Below are 26,820 nucleotides of genomic sequence, written 5' to 3'. Positions count from 1 at the left end.
ATTTTGGTGTAGATAGGCGTTGTGCTAAATATCTTATGGTAGTCTTACACCTGGTTTACATTCTTTTGAACTGGAAACTCTTGAAGTCTGAATCTGACTTGACATCTGATTCATCCTGTAACCAGATGTTAAATTGTTACTCCCTCTGTCCCAAATTAGATGGGTAGTTGTAGTTTGCACAATTCTTAAGGAAAGGAGGAGAGAGTAGAATTTCTTAAGTATTTTTTACAAATATACCCTTATGGATAATTACTAGCTAGTAAAATTCAGAAATGCTTTATCTCGAAAACTATACAACGGATATTCGTAAACTTTACATCATTTGAAAGCATTTAAAACACCTACTAACGAATATAAAAATGGTTATCAAATTATACATATTTCTTATACTAATAATAATCAATTAAAAGGATAATTTTAAAAATATTCAATTTTTTGATGATATAGGTAATCTATTTTGAGACAAAACATAAAACTACCCATGTCATCTAATTTGGGAAGGAAGGAGATAATAATCAAGAATATCTTATACATCTCGGTGATGATACTCAAGAAAATCAATGTAAGGGTGAACAACAACATTCTTGTGACTCCAAGTCATCTGTTGATACCTTTGAAAAAAACTAGAAACCGCGATGTCGCTTCCAGTGTCCTTCGCCCAGTTGCTCGTGCAGTACATGTCCATAATTGGAAGTCTAGCTATGGGTACTGTCTTTAAGAACTGGTTTACCAACACGGAAGTAGGTATACCACCAATACTGCAAACCATAGTGTAGTATTTTATCTTATCTACATTTGTACGTAAAAATTCATTAAATCTAAAAATAATACTTTAGAGAAACCGGTGAAGTTGTCTATACCTATGGATGCTTGATTCAGCGTACAATAAATTTCTGCTAAAATTGCAGACCCTCAATCATAATGCGGTGCTTTTTCAAGATTTTCTAACGCTTCAAGCCAACCAAAATGAGCAATAAAAGTTGAGTTTGGAAAGAATGTCTGACCCATTAACCATAAAATAAACACTCTTTCGAGTTCAGGATACTACATTTGTCGAGTCTAACTTATCCGAGAGGAATTTCTTCAACGATGAACAATGTATGCACGTTCACCTCCTTTCAAATTCTTATGATCTACACGTAGTATTCGTCTGATTCTAAAAACATGGGAATAAGCGTCTGCATTTACCATCGGACGCCCATTTGTTTTTTTTGAATGGTACAAGCTCTTCCGCTCAACTTAGAATCTCACAGATGAAATACGAATCAAGGAACATAATTCCTATTACAAGAATAATATCAACTATAATTATTTTTTTTGATTATTTAATAATTGCTTAAAAATAAAATTTAATTGAAGTTAAAAAAACTTACCAATTTCCAAATCCATAAAATGGAACACGTGCGTCTTTGGTTACTACCTTTCTATTAATACTTTCGCAATTGTGTTGTTGTGTTTTCGAGGCTTCACACGATAAAACGCACGTCAGGGATATTTGTCAACTCTTTTTTGGACTGAAGGGGGTAGACCATTATAAATGGCCATTAAGTCATGAAATCCACGTCTCATTTTATAATAACTACCAGACCTCTTTTGATGCCCCGACACAAGACCTTGAACTAATGATGGAGCAGCAACGACATTCTATGAAGAAAACTCTGCTTCACGATTCTGGGTATAATCTATATTTGTGGCGGGCCTCGGTACTGGTTCATGTTTTCGATCTCTTTTGTGCCTAAAATTATTAACTACTTTTCTTACCACATTGGTCATTTTGTAGCAAGATCTTGTTTAAAAGAATCTAATTAAAAGATGTGACGAGTGAAAATGAATTTAGAAGAAGAACAAAGTGTAGTGGTAAGAGTGAAAATGAATTTAAATGAAGAATTTTTATAACTATCAAAGTTGTAGCCGTTGAGAAGAGAGTTGTTAGAATTTTACCATTGGCGAATTGTCGACACCCGCCCGCATATCTTCCCCACATGCCCGCGGATTGTCATTGTCCACGCGTTTGATCAACCCCGCCCGCTATTTTTCCATAGTACAAAATATTGTTTGACCATCCATCCGGCTCAACAAATTTTTTCATTTGTTGATTGCCATACGAATTGTCCTTACCATTCTATTTCATTTTAATGTTTATAAGTTGTGTACTACTTGAAGTAAATACCTTGAGGTCAGCGGAAACCCAGAGGCCGACTAATCCTGATTCTAGCCTCTTAAAAATTTTAGAACTACATAAGTACCCTAAGTTTTATCCTTTTGTCCACCAAATTTTGGCATTTAGTCGTCCAAATTTTTATAAACTATTTTTTAGCCTCCCTATATCGTAATTCCTGGCTCCGCCAAATGAGGTATATGCAGCAAGGAAACTATCATGGAAACTGAAAACGCTAACAAGGAAACTAAGACAGTTGAAACGTCCGAGGAAGAAACTGAAATCACTAAAAAGGAGACGTACAAGGCTAATTGTGTATGTTGGTGTTGTTTGAAGGGCGGTGAGCACAGTGAGGAAGACGAAGACTAAATTATGGGGCATAGGGGCCAATATTAGCTAATACTAGTATTATTCTATTAGCGTATGAGTAAAATGGATGGCCCCTATTAATGAAATCTACTATTATGATAAAAGAGTTTTATTTATTTATTAAAGTGAAGACTACTAACCAACCAGTCACAAGTCTTTGATTCTGGATTCTAAGGCCTCTTGAAAATGACCTGCATGCAAGTTTTATGCCTATTGGCAATGAAGTGAACTGCAATTTTGGTAACTAACACAAGGAGTTCGGTAAGAAATGGTTTTTGTTCAGACAATGAGAGGGCAACAACAATATCTGTTTGTTACAAGTCTATAAATATGTATATAACTGGTTGAGCACATATTTTAGGAGCAACAACTCAATCGCAGAAGCTATATACTTAAAGCCAGTGATGAAAAAAAGAAATGAATCATTTATTAACAAACTACAGAAGAACACTCACAAATACACGGTTCACAAAGCGAATTCGTCTGTAAAGTATGAGAACTTCAACGAATTAACACTCATTGTGCAAGTAATATATGTATTGTTATCTCTACACAAAGAATAAAGAACAGATGTAGCAACAACTCCATTAGCCTAAAATGTATAAGAAAGCTTATGGCAGTTTCTTCATCTTCATGTTCATCATCTTCTACTTCTACATATATGTATGATACCTCGATATAGTGAACTATCGTATTTCCCTGTATAGTAGAATGCAGATTTATGTCATCAACCACATAACTGAGCACATAACTGTCTGATCTGATTATCGGTTGCATTTGACATTTGGTATGTGTTGGTTTTCCCATTGTTAGAGCACGTCAAGTTCAGTTGGTTCAATGACTGGGAAGACTGCAACAACAATAGATTCAGTCAACAACCATGCTCATACATACACAGAAGTAAATACAATCAGGAACACTGCTTCATTAACAAGAGCACAAAATAAATGCTCTTCTGGTCTCTATAGGCATATCACATTATCACTCACTCATATGGTTAGGATCCAGCACTCACAGGGGATACTATTAGGACGTTTTCCATAGCAAAACATGACGGGCAGAGGTATATGAGTATGATAATATAATTTTTTTAGGATGATAAGACACAAATGTCGGAAGATTTGCAATTACCGACAACGAACGAAGTTATTTAATTCTCCAACTAGGCCAACTGAGTTTTCTAATTCCTATTGCCACATAAAGGGTCTTCAGGGTATGAACATTTGTATGTAAATGTACAGAAAACATGAACTTGAAATCAGTGGGTGGGGGCATATTATATTTGCAGCATAATTACCATGCAGGTCACTGGGTCATTGTTGCAGCTCCATCTTTTAGTGGGAATGCAGCTCATGTAGTGACACCACGAACAGTGTTTATTACCATCAAATCCTCGGAACAGCAAAACCAGGCCAACAGTGAACCTGTTCAAACAACAAGAATCAGCATCAATTTGGATGAGAGCGATGTGGTTACTACTGGTTAAGGTTGTTAGAAATTTTGTTAAGGCTAAAAAGTATGATATATCTTAATAACAACGACATGAATCTTACCCAACTATTAGGAGGATTAGGGCAGTGACCCACAAAACATACTGATAAGTCTTGTGTTTGGTTTTAGCAGAGGAAGCAGCAGCAATTCTGGGAGGAACATTCCTCTGGTTAACCCATCCAAATTGAGGGCGCATAAGAAAAACAAAACCAACAAGAAACCCAGAAACAAATCCTCCAATGTGTGCAAAGTTGTCCACGTGTGGAAGAATTCCCACTGCCAAATTGATGGCTATGATAACCACAAGGGTAAGCATTGCTGCAAACTGAACATATAGAAATAAAACATCAGAAACTTGGGCCAAGTGAGTAACCTCTAACAGAAAATATACCTAGCTCACTGTAAAATGGTAACAATGGATACCTTGTTTGCATAAATTGTCCAGTTTGTAATGAGTTCAGAAAGCATCCCTCCTAATAATCCAAAGAGCGCACCAGATGCCCCAACAGAAATACTTGATCGGATAAACAAAGCAGACAACAAACTCCCTCCCAAGCCAGCAATGATGTACAACAAACCAATTCGCACTATATAAAATAAATCACAGACAAAGTAAAACTTAAGCATCACCAGTAAAAATCATACTCAATAAAATCATCCTTATAACATACAACAGCAATTTGACTACTCAAATACATACCAAATCCAAATTCTTGCTCAAGCCGAATCCCAATAAACAAGAGACTCAACATGTTTGCCAGTATATGGAAAACCCCAGCATGTAACCACATGCAAGTAAAAAGCCGCCATCCTTCACCCCCATGTACCACTTTATTCACTTCCAGCGCACCCATCTTATCTAACCTGACAAAAGTCAAAACACATACATGAATCACTCCCCATTACAGTACTAAATTCTCAAAATCAATCATGAATCACACCCATTCGACAAAACAAAGACATCCACTGGGCCCCACACCTAGATACAGGTGCTCATGAACAGTGAATTACATTACTCAACTTCCTAACCTAACTTTAAGAACACAAATTCTTAAAACTCAATTATGAAAGACAGCAATTCTGATACAACCACATACATTCAAAGGACTAGATCCTAAAATGAAAATCCAGTAGGCCCCACACCCTAAAATCACACCACCCTGCAATCATAAACTCAAATTCCCCCAAATGCAGTCTCTTAAACATAGAATTACTTAATTTAACCCTAAAATGAGTCCCTAAAGCATGAAATTACTTCATTTAACCCCAAATTTGACTCTTAAACATGATTTTACTTCAATTTTAACATCAAATTACTTGAATTAACCCCAAAATTTAGACTCCAAACCATGAAATTACTTCCTCAATTTGAACAACAACAACAAAATGAAGAAGAAGAAGAAAGAAGAAGAGACTTACGAATCAGAAGTAGGCCCAAGAAGTGGATTCTCTTTAAACGGCTGAAACGAAAACCTCCCCAGAAACCCCCCAATACAAGAAGTCGAATTCTTAGGACAATTATTAATCGACATAGTAATCAAAAACAAAACCACATTAATCACAACAAAACTCGGAATCAACCACGGAAACCAACTCTTAAACGGTTTACTAAACATCATCTGCTGATGACTCGACGGTGTATTGGCTGCCGACGGCGTGTCAGTCGACACTGGATGTATCGTATTATCATTTCTTGATTGTGATGACGGAGGAATCACAATCTTGGGATTGTTGTTGTTTTCTATATCAGAGGAAGGGATTTGATGGTTTTCCCTCCCCATTTTCCTTGATTGTATCCTTCGAATCCCCAGAATTACTTACAAATTAGGGTTTTGATTATGATTTTGATTTTGGGTTTTGAAGCGACCGTGTGAGAAAGAGAGAGAGAGAGAGCGGTTCACCAAACCTTGATTTCTTCTTCTTTGGATTCGAAATTTCTTTATATTTCATTTTAATTTCATTTAAATTTAATAATTAAGTTGATTAATTATGGACTGATGTGGGACCCGCGGTGAATGTTTATCTTATCCAATAATGTGTTGAGGTTGGCATAACTGACTTTGATATCTGACCAGGATTTTTGTGTCGATGGGATTATGGAATCTGGATGGTTTTTTTAATCGTTGGATTGGAATGATCCAGGTGTTTAGATGGTGGATTAGAAGTAAAGATACGGATGACTTGAGTATACGGGTTGTTTATTGGTATCACGTCTAATACAAGTCAATTAGTAGTCAAGCGAGTTTGGTTAGATCCACTAATTTGAGTGTGTGGGTGCAAGTCCAACAAACATTGCTCCGACTTAGATGTTAAATCGTTTGTTTTATAGTTTTCCTGATGTTTGAATCGGGATTTGATCGGACTTATTACTTGACTTGGATGTAAAATTATAAATCGGTTCGTTCATTTTATAGTTTTCCTGATATTTGAATCGAGACTTATTACTTGACTCGGATGTAAAATTATAACCGGTAAATTGAGCGCATATCTGACTTATGTTAGATAAGTTCAAGGTTGTCCCTGAGAACTTTTTCTTTAGCATAACTCTGGAGCTAGAGTCTAAAACTCTAGAAAACAAAAGTTCACTACACTATTATTTGTCGCATGGGTATTCAGGCCTCTTACCATCATTTGTGACAAGGGTGTCGAGGCCTCTTAGAACGCCTGACTAATCAATTCATACCTGATCAGGTTAAAGTATTATAATATATATTAGAACACTTGACTAATCCATAACCATGAGCCTCTGATCCAAACCCGACCAAGTTAAAGTATTTCATTTTGAGAGACGAGGCCTCTTAAAACACCTGATTAATCCATAACCATGAACCTCCGATTCATAACTCCAGGACCGGCCCTGACATAGAAGATGCCCAAAGCTGACATCAAAAAGTTGCCCCTCTAACTATTTGACCAAGTCAGCATAGTTTGACCACCAGTGGAAAAATGTCTTCCTCAACAGACTATACTATTTGGTGAAACTATTAGTCACCAGCGACAGCGATAGAAATAACTAATCTAGCCAACAAGTAGTGTGTTTCACCTGATGTGTACGTCCAAAATGAAATAACATTTTCCCCTTAGATTTGTCAAAATTTGGCCACAAAGTATAAAGACTTTCATGACTTGTTTCATTAACACCATTTCGAAAATTTTGAACGGTCTTCAAAAATACAACTATCCCAAACCATTTGGGTGCTTTGCCTCAGGGCCGGCACTGCATAGCCCGACTAGGTTAAAGTATTAAAGTATTTATTGTGGGAGGGCCTCTTAGACCCTAGGGAAGATTAATACAGTGGATGTCCCCATCCATACTTAACTGAGTTAAAGTATTTACCGTGGGAGCGGCCGTCACGAGGGATTAAACCCATGCCTAACCAGGTTATAAGTGGAAGGCTTATTGATTAGAACACCAGACGAATGCCTTGTGCTGGTTAATTAAGATCGTAGACATCTCCATCAATGCCTCCGCGTTAAAGTACTATTCACTGTGAGAGCGATCATCAGAAGGAAATAAATCCCCGGTCTCTGAGTGTCAAACCAGTTGGCACCTTCTTGATGGCTATGATTATGGCTTTACATGATACAAGTGAAATTTGCCCCACGGTATGACTCTAGACATTGATACAATAATTTTTGGACCACGCTGATAGTGCCATTTTAGCCGCTTGGTTGCTGAGAAGGAACCTACGTGCATCCTACCTGCTACTGAAACGTGTTTTTGTATGAAGAAGATGCACACTTCGGCTGACCGTGTAATTAACAAACACGGACTTGGCTGGCAATATGATTATTGAAATGGTCCTTAAAAGATTTAGTAAATAAACCTTCCCAAGAAAAGAATTCCTTCATTGAATATTCCATATGGAGACTATATATATATACTGGATTAGGACACTTTACCTAATCTTGTTTGATAGGAAAACTTCTAGCTATTGTGAAGGTTTGTAATCTTATACAGCTCTATAAGCTATGCTATCTTGCTTCTTCTGTTTGCATTATTGCTCATCCTTTCGCATATATCTTCCTTCTTGGAACTTAGTTTCATACACATAATTGCAGGCGTTTGAACTCGTCGGTAGCCTACTAAGTAACTACGCGTTGAATACTAAAAAGCAAAAACAAAAAAAATCTACACACGTTATTCCACATTTAGTTGTTGAACACTTGAATATAAAAACTACACACTAAGCAAATTTTCTAGAATTGTTGTTTTGTTCATGTTTTAGACCCACTCAATGAGATTTTTCCCCCTTTCCTAGTTACTTTTAATGCTGGCTCCGTCATTGTCCTCCTCGCTGAAGTATCCGGCAATATCTTCAAGTTTAAAGTTTAACAAAACGGGTAAGTGAGGTTGTTTGCAGAAATTAGATAGTTGTTGAAACCTCATTAATTTATATAAGCTACAAAACTTGTTGGAATGACACTTCTAATTCAAGGAGATGAGTAGTGGTGGGTTTGGTTACATGTTCCTTTCCTAAGGTTGTTAAAGTTGATGAACACAATATACACTCTTTCAAAGTCAAGTTTGCTTTTGCGTTCGCATTCTCCATTCTTGTTTAGCTGCAAGTGACTATCGAGTAGATAGATACTGTAATAGATTAGTTTAATGTATGAATGATGATCATTCACAAATTTATGTTCGTTATAAAGATTTACGATTTCAATGTCAATAAATGATTTACGTGTGAATGAGAAACCAGCAAGTCTCGGATGTTTTGATTGCTACTATAAATTTATGCAATTGAAAGTTTTGTGTGTTATGAAAAAAATACACATATTCATCATAAGGCATTGTTGTCATTATTCCTAAATCAATGAATAATTACTAAATCATTAATTTGGAAACACGATAGTGTAAAGCTTGAGAAAATGGAGGAAACTGAAAAATGTAAGAAACAAACTAAGGTTTTTCCTGATGTCCTTGGGTGGGTAAAAGGGCCACCATCCGTCAGGTATTTCTGTATGTCAAAACACCGAAACAGATACTTCGACGAAAGCATTAACTCATATTTTTAACTAATATAAAGTCATTTTCAAATCTCCACTATTTTTGTTATCGGTAAAACCTAATTAGCTACTTGAAGGAAATATTTTAGTTTAAAATAGTGGCTTAAGAGGATACTTTGAAGTTCCTGCTCAAGCCCGGGTTATCTCCCAAGTCCGCTAACCTTGAATAAATTGTGCTTATTCCAAGATTTCAGCGTCCCATGCAAATGAAATAATTAGCCCTTCTGGGTCGTCCCAATATAATTCAAATGTTAAGCACTAAAATGATGCTACTTGATTCCAAATAAATATTCTTAAGAATTACCATGAAACATCCTTTGATATCACTGTCGGGCAAACTTGCAAAATCCGAGCCGCTATGCGTAATACGAAAACCACACAAGCAATGAAACACAATGCGGAAATAATGCAACTATGACGATATAAGAAGCAACACACAACACCGCCAATTACGTGGAAAAACCCTCCAAGGTGAAGGGTAAAAAATTACGGGCAAATCTTCCACTATAATCATACAATGGGTTACACACAAATTTCCCGATTTGGGGATACACTCTTCTTCAAGGTGCATATAACACTTGGATAACAATTTTCCTAAATTACACTCACCCCAAAGGATGGATCAACAATTCATTCACCAATAAGATGAGATTAACTATCAATTCGAGAATAGCAAGAGTAAGAGATACTTACTATTGGGGTTTGAACAAAATCCTAGATTTTACCCCTTTTGAAGAGATGTGGAAATTGATCAATCAATCTTCACCACACTAACCAATAGATCCTTAGCTAAGAACACTTTTCTTTCCTCTTCAAGATTAACTTCAAATCATTACCAAAGATCAACTCTAATGGTGGCTAGATCCTTTCACTCTAGCTCTCTCTCACTTCCTCTCTTGTTGTCACCGCCAACACACACTCTCTGTGTGTTCTCACGACCCAAGATTGAGAAACAAATCTCGTTTCTTAAACTCTTAACCTAACATAGCATCTGCTACGTTCCTCCCTCAAAAGGTTAAGGGGATACCTCTTGTTCTTGGGACATAAGGCAGTGAAACCCAACAATCTCCCCCTCACGACTTATGGCGAGGTACCCATCACTACCAAACCTGCCCTGCTACATAAATGCATATGCTTGTACTTCGGTAGCGACTTTGTCATCATATCAAAATTATTTTCAATCTTGATTCTATACACCCACTTGTTCTTCAGAATCTCCTGGTTCTCTGGTTGTCCAACTCAAAAGTGTCATTCTCATTCAAAGAGCCAACCTCTTCTTTATGGATTTTAACCACTTATGACTTTTAGGAACACTAAGAGCTTCTTCATAAGACCGTGGTTCACCTGCATATGTGAGCATCACATACTCATGTAGTGTATACTTCGTTGAAGGTAATCTAGGTCTGTTGGATCTTCTCAACTCAGCTTCTGGTTGTTGTTATTGCATTTCTTGCTTAACATCACCCACCAGAACATCTTCATGAGCTTCATCTTCATGATTGTGTTCTTGTTCTTCATTACCATTACCATCAACACCATCATCACGTTGTTCAAGAGAAGGAACAGCTGGATTTGAATCAAAGAGCATGTCTTCTTGAAGCTTTGGCATTTCGATCTTGTCAAAGTCTTCAATAGTTTGGTCTTCAAGGAATACTGCGTCCCTACTTCTGATAACCTTCCTGTCAACTGGATCCCAAAATCTAACCAAGCTTTTCTGTTTCATAGCCTAGGAACACACACTGCTTCGCTTTGTCATCAAGCTTTGACCTCTGATCTTTTGGGATATGAACAAATGCCCTGCAACTAAACACTCTCCAGTGATCATAAGTAGGCTCTTTGTCTCTCCAAACCTTCTCTGTTACTTCTTCATCTAGCGGTCTTGAAGGTGATCGATTGATCAAGTATACAACAATATTCATTGCTTCACCCCAAAAATGCTTCTGCAACTTGGAATGAGATAACATGCACCTAATTCTCTCAAGAATAGTGCGGTTCATCCGCCCTGCAACATCATTATGTTGTGGACTCTTCGGTACTGATTGTTCATGACGTATACCCATGATCTTGCAATACTCTTCAAGTGGCCCAATGTACTCTACCCCGTTGTCAGAACGAAGGCACTTCAAGGTTCTACCTGTTTCTCTTTCCACCATTCTGTGAAACATCTTGAACACAGGAACAACATCATCTTTGGTCTTGATTGCATATGACCAAACCTTCCTTGAAGCATCATATAGTTACAAAGTAAAAGGCACCACCAAGTGTTTTGACCCTTAAAGGTCCACATACATCATAATGAACAAGATCAATAATACCGTAATTGCGCTTGGGTAAAGCTTTATGAAAATAAATTCTAGTTTTTTTACCAACTAAACAATGAGTGCACTTACCCAATTGCGTACCTTTTGCATTTGGCAATACTTGTATTTTGGTGTGGATTTGAATTCCCTTCTCATTAAGATGACCAAGTCTTCTATTCCACAGCTCGGAAGTTGAATCTTTGTCAACGACATTCAACTCACCCTTCAACACCTTTGGGCAGAATAATGGATTGCATTTTGAACACAAGACTGAGAAAGAGTTGGGGGTTGTCTGTGTTATATGTTTGAGCACAAAAGCAAGGACCTGATATGCTGTTCAATTTGAGTTGCAGCTACTGTCTGGTTTGACTGCAGGTGAATGAGAGTGGTGTATGAACTATAACAGATGGAAGAATGACTCGACTGAATGAAGGAATGAGTAGATGAATGTTTAGTTTGCAGTTGTAGTTGATGTTACAGGGAATGGTGCTGAAAAGATGAAGATTGAGCTGCAGCAGGGGACAAACAAGATAAGAAGTAATGGAGGAGTACTTGGTACTGTGGATAGTATGGAGTGAGTTAAAAAGGGAATTGCAGTTGGAAATTGGTGACAAGATTAAGTGCAGAACTGAAGCTGCAGATGGTAGAAGTGAGCGCCAGCATAGATGGAATTGAAGCAGTGAAGTGCCTGTGCAAGAAGCAATGGCCTGCAACAGCTAAAGCTCTGACCATTCAGACGAGTCAGTTAACTGAAGCTAACTCACATTCTGAGTTGGACCCTGACTCACTGAGTTGAACCCACTGGACCGGTCTGAGCTTGACCGAGTTCAGTTAACTCGCCGAGGTGACTTGTTTGACCGGAGACTAGTTTGACTTTACCGGTTACCTGAACTTTTCCCAGCCAACTTCCGGCAGAATCTCGGTCAACTTTTAGGACGTCTTGTGGTGTTTTTTATGCACACTTTTATTTTGATCGGTAAAGTTTATGCACATTTTCTACATGGGTATTTCTCATATGGATCAACTAATTTGCATAACACATAGCACATCATGCAACCATATTTTGGTTTATAGATCGACTAATTTTCCGTTTTAGAAAAAGTGATATTTTTACACCGTTTCAGTAAAGTGATATGATTGCGTCGTTTCGGAAAGGTGATACTTTCGCGCCGTTTCCGGAAAAGTTAATACTTTCGCTCCGTTTCATAAAAAAATATCACTTTTTATGAACGGGATACAGTGGTGTCGTTTCGTCAAATTCTTCGATCGGCCCTCTCACCGTAGCAACGGTTGTACTGGTATATTTCCTTTGTTCAATCCTTTTACTTTAATGATTTCAATTTTTTATGGATGATAGATTAAAGACCAATTTTATGGGTACCCGGAACTTTCAGGTCCGTCGACCGGTAACTATCAGGCCCGGTGACCGGAAATGACAGGTCCTGCTACCGAAAAAAATGGCAGGTCTGGCAATCGGAAATGTCCGGTCCGACAACCGGAAAAGGGAGGGAATATTAATGTTTGGACATTTATGATTAAAAAAAAATAATCAATTCAACGTATTTATAGAATAAAATAATATAACTTATACTTTTTAATTTTTTATAATTTCATGTATTATCTATAAAAAATCCAGAAAATAAAAAAAAGTACTATATTAATTTCATACATTTATGGCTAAAATAAAGTAAAAAATCAATTCAACATACTTATGTAATAAAATAATAAGATTTATATTTTTTGAATATTTTATAATTTCATGTATTTATTATAAAAATCCAGAAAATAAAATATTATATTAATTTCATGTATTTATTATAAAAAATCCAAAAAATAAAATATTATATTAATATTGTAGATTTATGACTAAGAAAAATAAATCAATATTTATAGAATAAAATAATAATATTTATACTTTTAGAATCTTTTGTAAGGAAAAAATATCTAGAAATGACAAAGAAAGTTACTATATTAATTTCAGGCATTTATGATTAAAATATAAGTAAATCAATTCAACTAAATTGTTGCATAATTACACTGAGTTTACATGATTTATCTTTAAAATCATGACTGTTGAATTTTTCTAAAAAAATTACTATATTAATTTCGCGAATTTATGATAAAAATCAAGAAAATACAAAAAACTACTATATTAATTTCGAATATTTATGATAAAAGTCCAAAAAATCGAGTAAACATATTTATAAGATAAAAAAATCATATCTATATTTTTGGATCGTTTGTAAGGTAAAAATATCTATAAGTGACAATATTATTAATGATAAAAATACAAAAATGTAAAAAGAATTTCTACATTAATTTCGGGCATTTATGATAAAAATCTTAAAAATCCATGCATGTTTATGGGGTAAAAATATCCAGATTTATATTTTATGGATCGATTATAAGGTAAAAAAAATCTAAAAATTACTATATCAATTTCAGATTATTATGATAAAAATCCAAAAAAAATCGAGTCAACATATTTATGAGGTAAAAAAATTATATATTATATTTTTGAATCTTTTGTAGGGTAAAAATTCTAAAAATTACTATATCAATTAATATCCGAAATTAATATTTATATTTTTGAGGATCTAAAAAATCAGATTATATTTATATTTGGAGTATTTTGAATAACATGATGTATATATATATCCCTCTAACAAAATTAAGTATTTTTTTTTGCAAAAATAAGATATATTACCAAAATAAATAAACAAAAGAACTTTTTGGTAACGACTTATTAATCAAGCCGGTTTTATTTGTTAGTTTTTTTAGAAAGTCGAGATATGTTTAAATATTATATTCAAATATATAATCATTCTACTAATAGATTCGGAATCCCTATATAAAACTTTCAGACAAAAGCTAAACCCATTTTTTGGACACTGCTTCTCTCTTCAACTTTAATTTCTAGGATTTTTTTTTTAATATGTTTTCTTATATGCGCCCGTTGTTTGTTTTGCAGGTAGCCATATAAAGCATTCGTGCAACACCAAACCTTTTTGTTTCCGTGCAAGTTGCTTATCTCTCCTAAAACTATATAATTCTTTTTTTCTTTTTTCTTTCTATTGGAATTTAGTGTTTTTTATTTGATATTTTTAGTTGTTTTACGGTATACCCTCATTATTCCAAATTCCATTATACCAAGCAGTATAATTTTTTGTGTTTTGCGGATCTTGTTGATGATGCATAAATATTGTTGCAAAACTAAACACCATAACATTTTTTTTGCAGGGCTTATTGATGCATAAAACGATTGTTGCTTCACCTATTTGCTAAAGGTTTGTTCAATTTTATTATTTACCTTGCTCATATGATGGTTTCTTATTTTCTCTTTTAATATATTCTGTTGTTGGTTAATTACTAATTAATTTATGAATTTTTATTGGTGATTACGTAAATCGGCTTTCCTACGTGCATATGGTTCTGTTTTTTGATCTATTTTTGTTGTATTCAATATGCATTGATGATGGCTGCGGCAATTTGATTGCGTGAGTGCTGATATGAGGAAAATCCTAAGAATATATATACCCAAAAAAAGATGATATGAAACACTTCTTTGTTCTATTTTGCAGGAAATTGTTTCTCAATTATGTTATTTCTTTTTGGTTTCATATCTCCTCAACTCCAGGTTCTTAACGACAACTGATTTATGTTTCTTCTAATCACTACTCCATACTGACTAAAATTCTTTTGGGATTTTGTAGTTGAGGTTTCTCAACATCATCATGTTTAGGTAATGCAGGAACTACTCTGTCCTTTAAGCTTCATGTGGAGGTATTATTTGAGTGATTGATTCGTGAAAATACAAGCTTCGTACTAATGATGCTTAAACATTGTAATATAACATCATGGGAAAGAAAAAAGCCCAACACTGATAATTAGAATTTAGAAATGCAAAAGTGAAGTTGGAAATTGAGGATTATAAAAATGGTATCCGTGTTCATATACTCTATAATTAAGGAAGTTTGAAATCGAGAATTATAGTTGCGTTGTATCTAAATTCTTGCGGCCATACTGTTTGTAAACTAAAATCATATAATTTTGTGTACATTTAGGATTGATTTTCTTTTTCTTTCGGTAGCTTACTTAACCATGAAGATATACGCATTTGGAAGTGCGAGTTTGTATATATTTTGTCGAACAAGATGTAATCTTTCTCATCAATTCATTTTTTTATGCTCCGAAGAAGGAAAGAAACTCGGGTCTAGATACATGTTTGAGTTGAAATAGAAGTGTTATACTTCGTGTGGATTGTTAAAGTTTTATTTGTATCATTTTTATAAGCATTGTCATTTTATTTATATTATTCTTTTACAGTTTTTGTTTCATTTTGGATTTTGTTGTTGACTTTAGTGGCTTTTATTTGTAAACAAACTTGTTTCCCTGATAAGGATGCCAACAGTGAGGGTTGCCATTGAATCCATCATGAAGTGTGTTTCAAGAATACCTCATCATGGTAACTTCGTTGAACACCAACCTTGGCAATGAACCATGGAACAAAAAAACCATGATTATAGAATATTCATGTTGCGGTAATATGGTACCGGGCCAAAGTAGTTTCGACAAACGAGGGTCTGTTTTATGTTTGGATATTTATAAAATGGACACTTCTCTGTGTCATCTTAGATATATTCTCTAAACATGTACAAGTATTTTCGATGATGTAGTGGTGCACACAAAATTATAAACCAGGTTAATACTGGACTCGTCCATCATTTTCATTTCTATGTAGAACCAAATAGGAATAAGGGTGGATGTAAATCCCAAGCAACATTGTTAAGTTATTTTCCCAACTCCCAAGAACATTCTACTCTCTCTTGCTTTCTTTTATAAAATTTTCTGATATATTTAATGGGGTTCTACTAGATTATTGAATTATAGGTTTTTTTTTTTGAAACCTATACTTATTATTCATTTTTTTTCTCGAACTGGCTATACGCATGTTTTATTTTGTATACCATGTCGTACGTAACAACACTTTATTAACTTGACCTACGGTTGATGTAAAAACAAAAAATGGTCTCTTTAATCGTTCAATTCCAATAGGGTTTTCTGTTTTGTTTCAAGCCAAAATAATTCCCATGCATACATAATGAAATTAGCCATATGCATCGCTAAAAATCCAACAACCACATTATTAAAGTAACCAATACAATCCTTTGTCAATAAAGTACTCCAATCATTAATTAGTAAATAATCCTTGCGGTTAAAGTACCAATCAAACAGAGTCTTAGTGGGAGTTAGTTCATTTCCTTGATTACAACTTCTTTAACAGTAAGCATTTCATCTGTTTTGTATTATTTAGAATTGGAAAACTATTTTATGTTATATCGTGTGTTCTTTTAATGTCTTCAATATCATACATTTGATACAACTATTTGAGTGTGATTTTTCATTTAACTATAAGGAGTCGGTGTCCGGGTTGGGTTGGCCGCTTGATTCTTAACACCAGTATATGATTTCTGAAAAAAGATATATCAATGCATTTTCTTGATTACATCATCTTCGACGGGAAACACTTCATATTCTTTGCACTATTTAAGGTTAAAAATATATTTTATACTAATATCGATTTTTAGTATCTCTAATATCAAATATCGATACAACTATATGATGAATGTGATTTTTCATTCAACTATACAGACTTGGAGCTTGAAAGAGAACTTGAGTTGGCCGCTTGATTCCTAACGCAAGTTTATGATTCTTAAGAAAGATATAGCAGTGCATTTTCTTGATTACTTTTTTGATGGGAACCACTTTACATGCTTTGCAGTATTTAGGGTTGGTAATCTATTTTATATAAAGATTGTGTTATTTTTAGCGTCTCTAATGTCAAATATCAACACAACTATATAATATGTGTGATTTTTCATTCAACTACAAGAAGTTGGATTCTGGAAAAACAGTTGAGTTAGCCGCTTTATTTTTAACGCAAGTATATGATTTATGAAGAAAAATATATATGTGTGCTTCCTTAATTACACTTTCTTTGGTGGGAATCACTTCATATGCTTTGCACTATTTAGAGTTGACAATCTATTTTATAATAATAACATTTTTTTTAATGTCTCTAATATCAGATATCGATGCCCATATAATAGATTATGACATTTCCTTGATTACTTCTTTGACGAGAAGAACATTGTATGCTTTGTAATATTTTGGGTTGACAATATATTTTGGGTTGACAATATATTTTATACTAATATCGTGTAATTTTTAGTATCTTTGATGTCAGATATCAACACAACTATATAATTTGTGTGATTTTTCATTCAACTACAAGAAGTTGGAGCCTTGAAAAACAATTGAGTTAGACGCTTTATTTTTAACGCAAGTATATGATTTCTGAAAAAAAAATATATATGTGCGCTTCCTTAATTACATTTTCTTCGACGGGAAGCATTTCTTATGTTTTGCACTACTTAGAGTTGTCAATATATTTTATATTAATATCATGATTTTTTTTAGTGTCTCTGATATCATATACCGATGCCTATGTAATGACTAATGAGTGTGATTTTTCATTTAACTATAATAAGTTGGAGCTTAGAAGAGCAATTGAGTTGATCCCTTAATCCTTAACACGAATATATGATTTTATGTTGAGAAATATATATGTGCATTTCCCTAATTACATTTTCTTTGACGAGAAGCAATTCATTTGTTGTGCATCATTTAGATTTGTCAATCTATTCTATATTAATATCATGTTTTTTTTAGTGTCTCCAATATCAAATATTGATACAACTATATAGAAAGTGTGATGTTTCATTTAACTACCAATAGTACTGATATAGGTAATGTAATGAACTACTTATTTATTTCAAAGACCTGTATAATTTATCAAAAGTATTTTCTTTAAGAGGATTTTTTAATCTCCAACACTTTAAACAGTACGTAATTAATTGGTGAATAATTTGGTTCTGATTGTTAATCTACTAAAAGATTTCTTCAAAAAAAAAAAATGATAATTGGTGTTTTCAACACTTCAGTTGTTAATTGAGATCCCTTCTTGGACGGGTGCGGGGCTTCGCCCAACTAAGGATCAATTTCCGTCGTATCCGGTTCGAAGCACGTGTTAAATACCAAAAAAAAAAGATCTAATTATATCTTTGTAGCTTAAAATATTTTACTTTTAAAATTACTTAGGTCTATTTATTTTAATTTTATTTGTATAATTGTTTATTATTTTATTATATTGCATGAAATTAGTTTTCAAAACCATGTAAGATCTTTAAATTATAATAATATTATATATTTGATTATAAAATTTAACCGTTAATCGTCAATCTGTTGGATAGTAACTGTATAAGATTATTAGAACTTTTATTGGGACGTGTGCGGGCGAAGCCCCGTCTTAGTAGATACGAACTAACAGTGTAGGAAATTCCAGCAGTCCCGATGCGTAGCACGGGTTTCAAACTAGTCTTAATAATAATTGAAAGAGCTAACAATGGATATAACATAATAACTACATTACAAAGTAAATATGAAGTGTAAAATGTCAATAGTTGGCATAAATATTGTAACAAAATCAAAGTGTTAGCCAATTTAATTTCCCTAATGGATTAAAAGAGTTAGCCAAGATTCTAACACATTATATAACAGCCTATATGTAACCATTTATTTTAGTTAGGAAAATTAGCTTGTATTTTTTTGTAATGATTTTTTTCTATAAGCAAATCCTTAATTTGGTGTAGTGTGTGAAAGAAACCTCAAGTGTTGGAATATTTTCAACGCCGCTAACGAAAGGGGGGTCCTGGGGGGCATCGCCCCCAGGCTGTGGTCGACCTGACAGGTCAGGTCGTGGGGGTCCAGGGGAGACCGCCCCTGGTGGGGGTTTCAAGGGGGCAACGCCCCCGGAAGAATTTTTTGAATTGAAGGTTTTATTTGGCCGATAAAAGCCTGTTCGAAAATTTCGAATCCAAAAGACACCATTGATGTCTGTTGATGAAGGAACCTGACGGTTCGTGAATAGAAACCTGTTGGCGAATAAAAAAAACCTATTCCCAACAGGTGCAAAACCCTTTATAAATAGCTTCTCCCAGTTTCGTTTAACACATAAGAAAAATCAATCTGTTTTCTCTGTTTCAAAAAGCATCATCAAAAATCAGAAATCTCTTTGTCTGTTCTTGATTGAATCAAGGGGTACAAACCTTGAATTCAGTTTTCGTTGCAGGGCTTTCATTGTATCCTGAAGGCAATATTTCGCATACCTGTTGTAATCGCCAATTGTTATTGGGAGGGTAGAAATATTTGTCTAAAAGAAATTTATACAAGCCTTGAAAGTTTTGGAGTGCAACACTTTCTTCTCTGTGTCATTCATCCTTTGTGAAACCCTTTTTTTTCCAACATCAAGTCCTTGTCCTGGGAAGAACTGATCTCAGGAAGAAAGGAAAGAGAAACAAGAAAAAAGAGACAGAGTCTCTTAGCCTTACCTAGAATTGGACTTTGTCATATCGAAGTTAGGTTTGTGAATTTATATGCCTTCGTCTGGCCTTTGTAATGGAAGTTAGCCTGTTAACTCCCTAGTGTTTGGTCTTGCGGTTGTTTTCTCTTGTTTTCGGTTGGCTTTTGCCTTCCTCCGAGACTAGCTTTGGCGTTCTTATCTTTGTTCTTTTTTCCTTTTCTTCAATGAAGTTTAACCTTTCTACTCAAAAAAAATACTAAAACTTGAGCATTTTATGTGGTTGGCGTGGAAAGAAACATAATGGATCTTGTAAGTCAGAATTGAGCAAAAATGAAATGATTAAATTCATTGTAAATGTTTATATATGCGTAAATTAAATTAATGGAAGCCAATAAGCTAAATTTGTTAATAAAATATTATATGGTTGAACCTTAAATGAAAAATTTGAAGTGTGATAACATATTACTTGTTTAAGACATAATAATTTTGAGCACCAAAACTGTGTAACTCAAAGCTCGTACATGTTGAGCGTTGGATTGGAATTTACACGATTCCAGTTGCACAAACCCAAGTGTAATTTGGCCCCTCAGTCAGATCCAATCTTGACACACATCATGACTCAGGAGAATTAGTCGATAAGAAGGATGGACGCTATAACATCCAATTCATACATGCATCATACAAATTCACCACGTATTTGGATTCTGCATGACTAACAACAAGGCAGACCTCAAATGACATGTGTCTTGTTTGAGTATCTCTAACCAATATATATATATATATATAGGCCTAGCTTGTAATTCAGTCAACACACACATTCAGGGATCAAAGAAAACAAAATATCTTCTTTTTAACCTTCTCACTCAGAAATCAAAGCAGAAGTAGAAGTAGAGTGTTTTTAAGTTTTAACGATCAGGAATGGCTCAGATGTTGAACAAGGCTAAAGATTTTGTAGCAGAAAAGATAGCACATGTGAAGAAACCAGAAGCCGATTTGAAAGATGTAGACCTGAAACACGTTAGTCGGGACTCAGCCAATTTTGTCAGCAAGCTCGCCATCCACAACCCATACGATCATTCTCTTCCAATCTGTGAAGTTTCTTACACTCTTAAAAGTGCTAACAGGTAAATGTGAACAATTGGTTATGCACCTCTAGTCCTGGGGCAATGGCCCCGTGCTTAATTAACCTTTGGTTAACTGGACGTTTGTTCTAATTTTGGTGTACATGTACAGGGTAATTGCGTCTGGTACGATGCCAGATCCAGGATCGCTAAATGCGAAACAAGAGACGATGCTGGAGCTACCAATGAAAGTGCCATATGATGTGTTGGTGAGTTTGGCAAGGGATGTTGGGTCCGACTGGGACATAGATTATGAGCTTCATGTTGGTCTAACTATTGATCTCCCTGTCGTTGGAAATTTCACTCTTCCTCTCACCAAAAAAGGGGAGCTTAGGCTTCCAACACTCTCTTCTCTTTTCTGAAAACCTGTAACGATGAAAATGACTGGTATTTCTTTTCAGTTGTAATAAACTTGTACGCTTGTTTTGTGTAGTTTTGAATAAAAGTGGTTTGCACTAAGCTTAATATATGATATGATGCTTCAATGTTTGTTGCAATTATGTGCCAAAAAATGTTGAGAATGCGAACAGGTGGATAACGCAACTAGTTATGCCGATAAGTGAATTGAATATTAATAATACCATTCATCAAGACAACGAAGCTGGAATAGCTCAGCTGGTTAGAGCGTGTGGCTGTTAACCACAAGGTCACAGGTTCAATCCCTGTTTCTAGCGATTTTTATTCTCATTTTTCTTTTGGAGATTTTTGTAACACATGCTCGCTAATTGCATGATCAAGGATCAGAGAAGCATGTTTTAACGAGATCTGTCCAAATATTGTATTTAAAGATCCATCAAACTAAAATCTGTAGCACAACAATGTCTTTTTCTTGAGATGAAGTTGGTACTTTTGTTGTCAAAAAATAAATAAATGCTCCGTCAGTTTGGTTTTCACAAAAATTAAGAAAACCAATCCAATTATTGGAGCCACTTTTCCATGTTTTTTGGTGCCCTCTCATCTCTTATTAGAAAAAGAAGAGAGAAAAGTGGTTTCCTTTCTCTATGGATATAGTAGTAAAATTATAACATTTGACTTTTCACCTATGAAAACAAGCCTATTATTTTGATTTACCCGGAAAAAAAAAAACCTATTTTTTAGAAACGAGGGAGCAAGACTACCATAAAATCACATTAAGGCAATCCAAAGGGGATGGAATATTAAATGAATCAAAACCCTGCTAATATTTGGCACAGGTTCAAATTCAAGATTTTAATTGGTACTATTTGATTTGATCATTGGGTATCTGAGTCTGGTGTTTTGATCTGTAAAATGTTCCATTGTTATTGTAAAGTATGGTGTTTGGTTCGTAAAATGGTCGAAATGTATATTCTGGTAATCATCCAAACGGTTTCTTATTGTATTTGTTGCATATTTGATTCCTAAAATAGTTAAAATGCATCTTGGGGTTTCTTTTGAACTGCTCGAGCCCAATTATAGTGAGATGGGGTTGTTTGGAAAGAATGTTTTCAACAACATTCTGGTAGTCATCTAAATGTTTCTTATGGTATTTTCTGCATATTTGATTGGTAAAATAGCTAAAATGCTTCCTGGGATTGTGCCAAAATGACGGTAGTGGTGGTGGTTGTGCTAGATTATTTTGACTTTTTCTATTTGGACTTGGTAGAAATATAATTTTTCGTATTTTTTAAAAGCGAGCATGCAACCAATTTCATCGTAAGTATTTTTAGTGAAAAAAATTATCTTAGTTTAAGCCAAATGCAATCTTTTGCACCCTAGCAAAAAAAAAAAAGCTTTCGTATTTACTATGACAATGGGTCTCGTTTTGTAGATTATATATAAAATCATATCCAAAATATATAAGTTTTAACAGAATATATATTTTGAAGGTTATAATTTGTTTTGTAATTTATTTTTAAATTGGAGAGAAAAAGGGATAAAAAGAAAAAAATAAAATAAATGTGAGACATAATTATCTAGGTTTTTACCTTTCTGGTGAGAGTTTGACCTATTTGGACTTTGAGATATATCCCGTTTTAACTTGTTAAACATACTAGATTAGTTTGCGTGCTACGCACTCGGATTTTTTTTTTTTTAATTTGGTGTGCACGGGGCTTCGTCATTCCCCGTGACGATGCATTTCCGATTCGATGTGCGCGGTGGCGATATATTTTTTATTTTGTGTGGCGGGGCGAATACATTAAATTGGTGGAGAAAAGATAGGAAATATGTGCGGATTTTATTAGAATTTTCCTTTTATTTTCGTAAATATTCATTTTTTTCCTTTTATTTTTGCAAATATGTGTGAAATATTTGGGTTCCTTTTGTTCTCTTTTTCTTGTATGTACTTATTTGGAAAAAAGAATCCTAACATATGTGGTAGGTATTCGATTTCCGAATCTAATTTGGACTTCCATAAAATTCCAAACACATTAAATTAAGTTTTACTTTTAAGTTTGTAATTTTTGAACCAATTATACGTCGCCAAGTGTCCTCACCAAAATGCTCGTTTCAGAAAACTCTAAAAAGAATTATTTCGGCCAAATTCTCAAAAACAACTATTTAATCTCATTGATTGATGGTAGCAAAACTTGGTTTGTTCTTATTGCAATACGTCATCAAAAACCTATCAAACTCGAATTCAAGGCCCATTCATCCTTCTTGATCTTCCACAGACTCGCTCATTTGGCTCTGATAATCATCCACAATCGATAGCAACAAACTCACTTTCTTCCCTGATTTTTCGGCTCAATAACAACACAGTTGTGCAATCGTGTATCCCATATATAGATCTCATAAAAGCCTTGTTAAGGAAAATAATGTTTAAATTGGTCCAGATCATCTGTGCCCAACATCCCGTGTACCCTCTGTGCCTCGACAACTATATCGGGACACATCTTTTCATTAGTTCATAATAACAATCTGTGATTGTTAAAGGCTGGTACCAGCATTAGCAGCGCTGGTATCTTTTGAGTGATCAAATGGCCAGGATCACTTATAACTCTTTTATCTTATATGAAATGATACCAGCCCCGCTAATTTTAATACCAGCCTTTAACAATCGTGTAACTAACGGTCTATTTCTCCCATATTTGACGCTTAGCTAAAGGAAGAAAATATATAAAGATAAATCACCTGCCAGAATTGAGGATAATCAATAAAATAAGATACCTTACCCATAACTGATCACAAAAATAAAAACTGAAGTAAGTTGTCACCTGCAATATTGCAGCGTATTCAAGGATTCACGTTAAATATACTCGTCATTGAGTTGATAATTCATTAGAAGATATCTTTTACTACACATTTATTTTCTAATTAGCCTTACTTATTCACTTCAAAACACATTTTACATCCAGCATAAATCTAATTTGCATAGGTCAAGATCAAATTTCAAAAGAAAAAAAAAAGAAAAAAAAAGGCAGAGTAAATATGAGCCATGCTAGCAACAAAAAGAACAAACCAATTTAAGAATAATGGTTAGAGAAATTTTGAAAATGTAATTTGTGAAGCAAAGTAGGTTTAGAATATTTTTAGAACTCTTTTTATTTTCTTGAACCAAGGAGTCGTCTGGATAATTATAGGACTATAAGTCCTTTATGTTTTCTTTATTGTTTTTCAGTTTATTTTCCTCATATGATTTAAGATCAAACTATGGAAAGATATCACGTTAGTTATGCTCTAAATTTGTTAGTTTAGTTATAGACTAAACAGGTGTTGCAACTTGCAAACACCTTGTGGCATCCGACAAGGGGACTCATTATCCCAATAAATCTTTATCATGTGTATTGAAGTTAATTATAGACTAAATTTGTTAGTTATGCACCAAATGGTGTCATCTAACCAACTTGTGGCATCCGACAAAGCACCCATTATCCCCATACATCTTTATCATGTGTGGTGAAGTCCTTTCAATAAACTTGATCCATCTTGAATATCAAGGGCAAATAAAAGGTATTAAAATTTCTACAGTTCTACTCCTATTACTCATCTCAGGTACGCAGACGATTTGCTCCTTACATGCCATGCCAGTCCCGCACATTGTTACAACCTCATGCACACCCTAAACAAATACAGTACAGCTGCAGGATAACAAATTAGTGCCTCAAAATCATGTATCATTCACCACCCACACCTCCCAACCCAGAAAATTAACACCCTTCAATCCATTTTTCATTTCACTACCACTCCAATACCACCTACCTACCTGGGTGCCCCTATTCCTCATGGTACGCTATCCAAAGATAGATATAATCCATTGGTGGATATAATAGCTAGAAAGTTACAAGGATGGAAAACAATTTTATTGAACCAAGCAGGCAGATTTCTGCTAATCAATACTTCTCTCGCCCCCACTGCTAAGCATGTCATGCACACGGCTATGCTGCCTCAACATATACACAAAAAGATAGGTCGAATTAAAAGAAATTTTTTCTGGGGACACTCAGTAAACACAAGGAAACTACATCCTATCAATTGGAAGACAATAGGCAAGAATAAATCAGCTGGAGGGCTAGGTAGTAGAACAAGTGAAACAATGAATAGAGCCTACTTCTAAAAAAGACTATGAGCAATTCATGATCAACCAAATTCAGTGTGTTATTGTAAGTATCTCTCAAACACGTCCATGCTACATCCCATTTCAATCTCCAACTCAAATCCTAGCCCTCTATGGAGGGATATAAATAAATTGTTACCTTTGTTCAACTTGGGTTTGTTCCACCAAATAAATTCAGGGGAGGAAACTGAAATTTGGTCTCAACAATGGATTCCAGGAGTGAATTCGATAACCAACAATACATCTCAAACCATTCATACTGTCTCCCAACTCATCATCCCGGGGAAGAATACTTGGAACTCTGATCTTATACAAACCATCACTGACCCAATCACCACCCTAAAAATCATTGCCATACCTTTACCGGAAAATCCTGACAGAGACAAGCTCATATGGTACCCCTCCAAGTCTGGAGCTTACACTGTCAAATCAGCATATAGACTTTTTTACCAACAAACTAACCCAACACAACGCACTTCTTCTGAACCTTTCATTTGGGTGCTACCGTGCTCACCAAAATTACAAACTTTTGTCTGGAAAATCCTGAACAATGGGTTACCTACTAAAGAGCTTCTCCACCATCGTCATATTACCAGTACTCCTATATTCCCAGGTTGCAACTCCTCGCCTGAAACCATCCAACACCTGTTTTTTACCTGTCCTCAAGCTCAATTAATTTGGGAAAAAATAAGGTCTTTGATGCGGATTAAATATCCAATGGTAAGACTTATAATTACTCCTTCAACTGATGTGGAGAGTTTGCTACACCCCATGTACCAAAATATAAAACCACAATCAAATTTCACAACACATCTCTGCTACACTCTGTGGCAGATATGGATTCGTAGAAACAATTTGTGCTTTCAAAATATCAATGAAACTCCAAATATCACCAAACTTCTAATTTCAAAAGGAGCAATCGAATACCTATGGGCATAACTACGTTACCACAAACAATACACCCCCATGGCATATCCAACCTCTTATTCACAAGATCAAAGAAATGCTACAACATACACTGAACTGGGGAATGTTCCACGTTTACAAAGAAGCAAATCAACTCGCAGATGCCTTAGAAAAATTTGCTGCCGATAAGACTCAGTCACTAGGACACACTGCAACAAGACATATATGGACCGATATGCACCCTAATTTTCTTAACAATTATGTAGTGCAGGACCAACTTGGCCTTACCTTTCAACTGTACTAAATCTTGTTTAATTTTAATAAAAAGTAGTTTGGTTTCGGAAAAAAAAAAACAGGTCTTACACATCAATCGGTGGGCACATGGGGCATGGTTTAATTCCTTTTGGCACAGGTGATCGAGACCCTGTTTCCATACAATTAAATTTGTATTGAGTTCCCAATATGGAAACCGACCCTGTTTCCATACAACTAAATTTGTATTGAGTTCCCAATATGGAAACCGGTGA

At 34.8% G+C, this 26,820-nt stretch overlaps 2 protein-coding genes and 1 non-coding gene across 3 annotated transcripts; 2 read left to right on the top strand and 1 right to left on the bottom strand.

Annotated features, from left to right (window-relative positions):
- Positions 1-2,932: 2,932 nt before the first annotated feature.
- Positions 2,933-5,934, bottom strand: LOC113345049 (RHOMBOID-like protein 1). The gene is made up of 6 exons (XM_026588913.1): positions 5,438-5,934; positions 4,719-4,882; positions 4,442-4,605; positions 4,081-4,343; positions 3,825-3,951; positions 2,933-3,377 (listed from the first exon to the last, which is right to left on the bottom strand). Exons 1-6 carry the CDS (start codon positions 5,797-5,799, stop codon positions 3,255-3,257), a joined length of 1,203 nt encoding a protein of 400 aa, XP_026444698.1. The 5' UTR covers positions 5,800-5,934; the 3' UTR covers positions 2,933-3,254.
- A 14,734-nt stretch (positions 5,935-20,668) lies between these two features.
- On the top strand, positions 20,669-21,233 carry LOC113344976 (late embryogenesis abundant protein Lea14-A-like). Its single transcript, XM_026588843.1, has 2 exons — positions 20,669-20,874; positions 20,984-21,233. Exons 1-2 carry the CDS (start codon positions 20,669-20,671, stop codon positions 21,231-21,233), a joined length of 456 nt encoding a protein of 151 aa, XP_026444628.1.
- A 238-nt stretch (positions 21,234-21,471) lies between these two features.
- On the top strand, positions 21,472-21,545 carry TRNAN-GUU. Its single transcript has one exon. It is a non-coding gene; the product is annotated as a tRNA-Asn (tRNA).
- The last annotated feature ends 5,275 nt before the right edge of the window (positions 21,546-26,820 follow it).

Source organism: Papaver somniferum, unplaced genomic scaffold (genome assembly GCF_003573695.1).
Source record: "Papaver somniferum cultivar HN1 unplaced genomic scaffold, ASM357369v1 unplaced-scaffold_80, whole genome shotgun sequence".
Lineage (NCBI taxonomy): Eukaryota > Viridiplantae > Streptophyta > Magnoliopsida > Ranunculales > Papaveraceae > Papaver > Papaver somniferum.
This window is presented reverse-complemented; position numbering and strand designations above follow the sequence as displayed.

Bases quoted from the DNA above. Each gene is read 5' to 3' on its own strand.
- LOC113344976 (XM_026588843.1), top strand. From the start codon at position 20,669: ATGGCTCAGATGTTGAACAAGGCTAAAGATTTTGTAGCAGAAAAGATA. The intron at 20,875-20,983 runs GTAAATGTGAAC...GTACATGTACAG, and splicing joins ACTCTTAAAAGTGCTAACAG to GGTAATTGCGTCTGGTACGA.
- LOC113345049 (XM_026588913.1), bottom strand. From the start codon at position 5,799: ATGGGGAGGGAAAACCATCAAATCCCTTCCTCTGATATAGAAAACAAC. The intron at 4,883-5,437 runs GTAAGTCTCTTC...GACTTTTGTCAG, and splicing joins CTTGGGCCTACTTCTGATTC to GTTAGATAAGATGGGTGCGC. The intron at 3,952-4,080 runs GTAAGATTCATG...TTGTTTGAACAG, and splicing joins CTAATCCTCCTAATAGTTGG to GTTCACTGTTGGCCTGGTTT.